Source organism: Dysidea avara, chromosome 1, assembly GCF_963678975.1.
Source record: "Dysidea avara chromosome 1, odDysAvar1.4, whole genome shotgun sequence".
Lineage (NCBI taxonomy): Eukaryota > Metazoa > Porifera > Demospongiae > Dictyoceratida > Dysideidae > Dysidea > Dysidea avara.
Window position 1 is genome coordinate 28,052,053 of NC_089272.1, and position 8,357 is coordinate 28,060,409.

At 36.8% G+C, this 8,357-nt stretch overlaps 1 protein-coding gene across 1 annotated transcript; it reads right to left on the reverse strand.

The window, feature by feature from the left end:
- Nucleotides 1-602: 602 nt before the first annotated feature.
- LOC136242054 (uncharacterized) lies at nt 603-3,142 on the reverse strand. The gene is made up of 5 exons (XM_066033466.1): nt 3,135-3,142; nt 2,873-2,990; nt 2,481-2,545; nt 1,384-1,496; nt 603-1,342 (listed from the first exon to the last, which is right to left on the reverse strand). Exons 1-5 carry the CDS (start codon nt 3,140-3,142, stop codon nt 603-605), a joined length of 1,044 nt encoding a protein of 347 aa, XP_065889538.1.
- Between the last annotated feature and the right edge of the window lie 5,215 nt (nt 3,143-8,357).

Consider the following 8,357-nt stretch of genomic DNA (forward strand, 5'->3'; position numbering starts at 1 on the left):
TACAGTGTCAGCAGGCTAAAGAGATGAGGTGGGGCTAATTGAAATGTTTGAAGCATACAATAGACATACATGTGGATGCCCTTTGGAGGTCTGCAGGTGTAGGGGGCGGCGTGATAGTAGGGAAGGTTTGGGAGTGCTTCTAGGAAGGATTACTTCGTCTTCTGCCGATACAGTCGGATACAGCCCAGATCGTGAGGAACACGCTACGACTCCATCTTATTGTATTGTACGCACGTGACAACAATTACATCATACATTCTAAATAATGCCTAAGTTACTTATATTACTATACATTACTGTGAACTGTAACTATACAGTCAGTCCATGACATCTTCCGGGGGGGGGGGCACCAAGCTGTTTCACCAAATTCACAACTCTCTCTCTGCCTGTGTGAGCGGCTGCCCTTCTCGGTCGTTTATCAGCTGTGTTGTTCACTGTGGGCTTGTTGATTGTATCCTTCTGGGAACCACTGGTAGATCCTTCAGTTTCGGTAACTGTTGGAGATGAGACTTCCAACGGTACCAACTTGGCAATGGGGCGGTTTGTTCTTCCTTGTGATGTCTTGATGTAGGCAGCATGTTCTAGTCCATCTTTCCCAATCATCAGTTTTTCAACAATCGCAATCTCCAAGTGCTCCGTGGAGCTTCATCCCACATCAGGACAACATCTCCCTGCTTAATCTGCTGACTGTTGCTTCCTGTGGTTCTATGATACTCTCTGAGGGAGGTCAAGTATTCAAATTTCCAGTGTGACTGAAACTGGTTGAAGAGAAAGGCTTGCAGTTTTGCTCTCTGGGAAACATTGGTTATACCACCATATGTGGGATCAGTCAAGTCCTGCCCTTCCACTACTTCATGAGGAAGTGGTGTTATGCGATGATCATGTAAAAGATGGGCTGGTGTGAGTGGCTCGGCATCACTGAGGTCTGAAGATACATGTGTCAGAGGTCTGTCATTGAGTGTGGCCTCTACTTCTACTATTAGTGTCTGCAACACAACTAAGCTGATCCTTGATCTCCCCAGTACCTTCTTCAAGCACATCTTTGTTAAACCGATAAGGCGCTCCCACCACCCACCATACCAGGGGGCACGTTTTGGGATGAACTTCCACTGTACATCTTTCCTCCCAAGTGCTTCTGTGAGATGTTCTGATTGTAGAAGCTGTTGCAGTTCATCTGCAGCTGCCAGACTGGTAGAAGCATTATCTGACACGAGAATCTGTGGGAGCGACCTGCGACTGGCAAATCTCCTGAATGCCAAAAGGAAAGTCTCCACTGTTAAATCTGTAACAATCTCTAGGCGAATGGCACGACTCATGGCACATGTGAACAGACAGATGTAGACTTGAACAGACAGATATAGACTTTCTCCTCAGTGTGATTACTGCATACATAGAATGCCCCAGTAAAGTCGATGCCTGTGATGGTGAAAGGAACTGAAGCACAAGTGCGAATCTGTGGCAGTGGTGGAGGGTCAGGTATCTGGTATGGCTTTCCACTATGTTTACGGCAAATAACACATCGGCGTAGTTGTGACTTTATACGTTGGTATCCAAAATTTCTGTCTTATGGCCGTTAGGGTAGCATTGGTTCCAGCATGAAATAACTGTACATGTATACTATGAATGATCAGAGATGTTAGCCAATGTTTGGGTGGTAGTAGAAGTGGAAACTTTGCTGTCTCGCTTAGGGGGGGCGTTGTGGATTCTTCCGCCACAGCGGAGCAGGTGGTCTTTGTCAACAAATAAATGTAATTGGCAAAAAAGTGGTAGTCTCTTGGCGAAATTGGTGGTAAGGTTCACGAGTTCTCTGGAGTAAACCTCTTCTTGGCACTGCTTCACCCAAATGATTGAAGCGTGGTGTTGCTCAGATGGTGTCAATGATCCAGTTTCTCGTTCCTGCTGTGGCTTCTTACAATTGGACTGAAACTACAGTTATTGATTGCTATATCAAATTCCCGTGTTGTATTGTCAATAACTATCACTAAATTTATGTTGTTGTTTTGATAAAACATACTGTTCTTGATATCAAGTGAGCCTTTTTTTGAACCAGAAGCTATGTTTAGCAGAGGAAAGTCTGAAACATCATTAACAGCAATATTGTACACATGGCAATTTACTAAAACAACCTTTCATGATAATGATGATATAGCACTTATAGCATTATCATGATCATTGCCATGGTAATAAAGTACAACTGTATTGCACAAATTCATTAGTACAGTTTTATTAATTGTCACTAAAATTTCTAATACATTCTGGTGAAAATCAATGTAGAACACATTATGAATATACCCTTGAAAAAACAAAATATTTGCTTGAAAGTAAAGTTGTATATGTGTAAGGTGTTAGCAACCATTTGTTCACTATTTTTATTATTATTGCTCTTGGAACGGTAATAAACAACCAGTCCATTTGTAATAGCTGTAGAATTATTTGATAGAACATTGACCATCATTACAAGTATATTGTTTAATTCAGACCTCATCTTGGCATTAACAACAACTATTCCATCATTACCAGGAGTAACAGTTATTGAGATATTTTGCTATAATGACCTGCACACAATGGAGTACATTTAATGCTGAGTTGGGATAAAATATTGAACTGTTCTGATAATCATAAAGATAGAATGCATTATTCAATACATGGTAGTAATTTTTCCCACATTCATTTATTTTCAGATTTTGTACAACAATGTTTGTGACCTTTATTATGGCTATACCAACTGATGAATTGACACATATGAATGTATTGTGGCTTCCAATTATGGAAATATTTTCGACATTTTGTAGGATGAGATCTTTGTTTGGATTATAATGTCCTGGGAAAAATGCCAGTCTGATATAGGAAGTAAAACATATCTTTGCATTACTGGTAATTGTGATAAGGTGATAGTGTTACTGTTGTTGGTAGAGTGATGATCATCAGGTGTGATGTAGAGTGTATGAGATGTAACGTGTACAACTAGTAAGGTTGCCACAAGCTGTAAGCTATAAAATTGGCAAAAAATTAGTATCCAATAAATTAATGTTATATGCTTCTACTGCAGCATATCTAGTACATATGTATTTATCATGTCTGTAAAACTTAATACGTGTAGTGCATATTAATATTAATTATGTAGAGACACATACCTGTTCATTGTGAACATATCAAATAAATGCTTTGGAATTGTCCTGCAGTTATTAAAGTTTACTCACTCATCTACTAGCTGCTACACACAATAAATGCAAGCAAGAAAGTGTTGTGTGTATGTGCACACTGTCACTGTGTTATTCCAAAAGTTGAGTACTGCTATATACATGTTTACATTTCAAATTAGTCATGGTTTGTTTACATCTACATACTAATAACAGATAGGACCATCACAATAAATATGGTAACAAGTTAGTGCACCCTCATGCTCATGTGTATATTTCAGGCAAATCACTCATGCCCATAGCAAATGTGGAAGCCTTTATAGATACTGGTAGCTATACATTGAGTATAACTATCATAGTACCCTCTTTAGCAGCACAAAGTTTTAGATACCCTAATAGAGCAGTCGATAATTCTTATTTAAACTGTCGGTATTAGTCAACTAATACACCTTGAATTTAACATGTTATCTGTATACATGTGCTTCAGGAGGGAGGGGGTTAAGGACATAATATTATACAGTACTTCCAGAGATTATAGAAATCACTGATAATATGTTATTTAAAATGTTTCAATGTGGACCCAGGGGATTTCTGAGGTTTCCAGAAACTGGTCAAATATATTCAGGCAACTAAAATTACATTTACATTAATTTGCAAAGGTTCAAATTGAAATAATCTAATAGAGCAGTCAACTACCCTAATAGAACAGTCACATTTTGAAAGTTACTTAGTTTGCCTGTACCATCATGCACAGTCAAAAATCTATTTAATAGTCTATGATCTCAGCTCTCAAACTAATACATGAGATTTCCCTGGGGACATGCCCCAGACTCCTGGAATGGCATCTATATCTGCTGTATGCTTTAAAGTTTACAAAGCTCCACCTCTTTTATTCTTTATCCTGTTCATGAGCCAGCATAAGCAACCTATATCAAATAACATAATTATGTTTAAATTGCATTTTTTTAATTGTTATAGTAGAGCGGCATAGCACCAAAAAATGAGCATTTGTGTACTTTGTGATACAATTATGAAACTTTCCACACAAACTGTGTTCCTCATGATATATGTTGTTTGATATAGAGTCATCACGGATTTTACCTTTGGTGACCTTTACAGCCATTTTTTATTGAAAATTAATAATTTTTGTCATTACGTCCTGAGGAATTATTTTACACTGTTAAAACATGGTATCAAATTAAAGGTATTTTTCTAAGAACTATATTGACTTTTGTTTGAAGTTAGTATCTCATTCCACTACAAAGTTATGATCATTTTCATAAGTCCTAAAATTCTTTTCCCTTTCATGGCTATTCTAAATGATCATAACTTTGGAATGCAATCACCTATTGACTACAAATAAAAGCCAAGTAGTTCGTTTTGCAGCACCTTTAATTTGAAACTGTGCAAAATGATTCCTCAGGGAGATAAAGAAAAAAACAATGAATTTTCAATACAAAAATGGCTGTAAAGGTCACCAAAGGTCAAATGTGCTATGGTACTATATCAAAAAATATATGTCACAAGGAGTACAACTTATATGAAAAGTTTCATAATTGCATCAAAAAGTGCATAGCTATATCGCACTATATAATTATGCTGCTCTACTATACCAGACTCAATCTCAATTATTCTCAAAAATTCTCTGGTGGAGCATGCCCCCTGCAGATCCCCTTAGATTCAGGTGTGCAAACAACAGAAAATTTGGAAACCTGTCACCAATTTTTTAGAGCCATCCTTGCTTGTTGTGTGTTTTGAATACCATTCACTGATAAGATTCCTGCCAAACTTTTGCCGTCTTTTAGCTTATTCCATGGCTCATGGTTGTAGAGTTGTGATAAATGATGAATCAGTCATTCACAGTTATGTTTGTAATGTATACAGCAGTAAAGACACTATGTATAGAGCACATAAGCAATAGTTACTATTACTAGCTCAATACCTGTTATAATAATTGCTAGAAGTTTTACTATGATAAACAATTGGAACACTTTTGCACTGTAATGAGCACAACACTGAAACCTTGTTGACAATACCTGTCGTATAATGATGAGTAGGGTAAAGAGTGGTGAAATAGACATTGAGAGGAGATACAGCTGTATGGTACCAGTGTGAGTCATTCGGCTTATAACCAACTATGTAATATGCGCTGTTACCTCCGAATGTGTGACTGGGCCTGCGAATATAGGTAGGGCATGCATGTGGGTATAAGCTACACCACATCACATAACAAGTCATATCTCAGTATTGGGATATAATATTTGCATTCTGTAACTTGTATTATAAATCCAACTGAACGTTTAGTAATGTCTGAAAATTGTATGACTGTGTAGTGATAACATACAGTAGTTATGAGTCATGAAACTTTGAAAAAGTTGGGACATTTTATGTTCCCACGTTCCCTATTTTTGCAGACCTGGTCATTAATAATGATTTACATTTCCCTTGGAGATGACAATTCATTTTGTGTACAAGGAACTCCATTTACTGTATAACAGATGAGAAACAGCTACACCAATTCATGCCTTAAGCCTAGGATTGAAACAAATACTACAAGTCATTGTTAAGCATTCTGGTACCCAGACAGTAAAATGGTACTTGATCCATGAGTACTCACATATATGACCCAGCTCATATACTACTTTGACTTACAGTATTTCACTTCTACATTGTGAAATACTTGGGAAATTAAGGGTAAGGGCTAATGCTCTAGGATGTATTTCTGCATTTGGTTTAGAAGATTTTACCTGTACATTTATTAACATGTCTAGCCTTCCGGCTGAGTAATAATATATGAGTTTAACTTGTTAAACAATTTGAAAGTTAATGGAGGGAGATAATTTGCACGTGTTTGGTTAGTGTAGCAATGCATTGCAGCTAGCCAGCATTAGATAGGTGTGTAGCACACCTGCATCACAATGCTAGATGTAGTATAGAACAGTATGTATTTCTTGGAAAATATTATGAATGCATGCATAGGAAAAATACCGCATGCATGGTCATTCCAAATAGGTAACCAGTTGGAACAAAAAGTCCCCTCCCATAGCCCACCCCTAGGACTGAAAGACTATGTCGGAAATGAGTACATAAAAACCAATTACAGTAGTGCTGCTATAAGAATGGTAATAAAATAAAAACTTCATTAAGAAGAGGGAATTAACATTATGGTATGGGATTATTCTATCAGGGGAGGAAATACACAGACATTGAAGGGAGTCTTGTGTGGTAGACTCAAGTCCACTGTTCCTCCATTCCAAGAGTAGCTCTTCCATCCCAAGATTTGATAGTGCAGGGTTTCATTAAGATTGTTAGGATGGCCTTAGAAATCCCTGTGGCTTCAAAGTTGAGAACTCCCAAGTATCTAGCCCCCAAGCCTCATGCAATTGGGAGCCACAATTGTGACTGATCATATCAATGGCCCTATTGCAAAAATTGTATAGGAACCCTGCACAACTACCAAAACAACCACCGTCATTGGACGGCGGTTGACAAGTGAACAATATCAGCTTGAAACAAATGACTGATTGTTTGGGGTTATTTTTTTAATGACTAACGTTAACATGGTGGCATGATGCATAAATTGCTAAATATCACAGGTACAGCAGCTATCAATACAAATGTAATCATATTGACATAAAATACTGTACTTATTTATTTATTACTGTGTAGGACTCCATCAAGGAGTATAACACACAGATACAAAACAAAATCAAAGTAAATTCAGATGATTTAACAAAATGTCCTTAAAACAGTTTATAGATGGCTGATTGACCACATCTTCTGGCAAAGTGTTCCATAATTTAATAGTGGATGGTAAAAAGGAAAATAAGTACGAGTTGATTCTTGCTTGTGGGATTCTGAAACGTTGTGAATGACCTCTGGTAACTGATGACATTGATGTTAGTGAGATAGATGGAACTTCCATTTGACAATTGATTATCTTATAAAACATGACTAGTTTGCAAAATGTACGTCGTGATTCTAGAGAGGGCTAATTAAGTGATGTGAGCATGTTAGTAACACTACTTCTCCAGGAGTAATTGTTCATTGAATACCTTGCAGCACTACGTTGAATCTTTTCTATGGCACAAACATCAGATTGAAGGTGAGGAGCCCATATAGGTGAAGCATATTCTAGTATGGGTCTGACAAGGGACTTATAGCAATGAGATCTTACAGAAATTGGACAATGATTGACGTTCCTCCTCAGAAAAGCTAAGGCTGAATTGGTCTTATGACAGATGTTATGAATATGATTTTTCCAAGTAAGATGTTCATCAAATGTTATTCCTAGATATTTTGCCTTGGAGACCTTTTGAATTAGGTGATCAAATATTAATAGTTATGTTCAATAATATGATGTTTATTTGAAATTGTAAGATGTACACATTTAGCTGGGTTAAATTCCATTTGCCATCTCCTGACCCATGCTTGTAAAGTACATAAATCTTGTTGAAGATGCTCAGAGTCATTGGAAAAATGAATGATGTTGTAAATTAAGATATCATCTGCATAAAGTCTAACAGTACACTGGAGATCTTGTGTAATATCATTTATAAAATTTAATTTAATATTAAAAACAATAAGGGTGCCAAAACTGTGCCTTGTGGCACACCGGAAAGTACTGTAGAAGGACAGCTATTTTCTCCATCAATAACAACTGATTGTGTTCTTTCTGTCAGAAAACTTTTGATCCAATCTAGCAAGTGGCCATTTATTCCATAGTGTGATAATTTGTGACAAAGTCTTTCGTGAGGTACCTTATCAAATGCTTTGGAGAAGTCAAGAAACAAAGCATCAATTTGTTCTCCAGAGTTCAATGCTTTAGCAAAATTGTTCACTGCACCCAATAGTTGAGTTTCACATGATCGCTTGGAACGGAAACCATGCTGATTGTCACATAGAATGTTGTATTTATTGAGATGCGTAAAGATAAAGGAGTAAATAATATGTTCAAGGGTTTTACAGCAAATGCTGGTTAAATTTAAAATAATAAAATAAATACTAGACTAAGTACAGTACATCATGAAAATACACTACATGCTATAGAATTTCTATGGCATAATTTAATAATTGTCCAGAACATTAATATCAGTGATTTAATACAGTGTTTGTATCATTTCTGAATACTTGAAAATGTTATAAATTGCTAGTAAGATCCAGTATAAAACATGTTGCATGGGACTACAAGTTGCTAGAAATGATCCGGGTAACTAT

What these genes read in the sequence shown, in the direction of transcription:
- LOC136242054 (XM_066033466.1), bottom strand. An exon ending in TCACCTTATCACAATTACCA is followed by an intron (nt 2,546 to 2,872) that starts GTAATGCAAAGA and finishes AGGTCATTATAG; the next exon opens with CAAAATATCTCAATAACTGT. An exon ending in GTTGTTAATGCCAAGATGAG is followed by an intron (nt 1,497 to 2,480) that starts GTCTGAATTAAA and finishes CCGTAAACATAG; the next exon opens with TGGAAAGCCATACCAGATAC.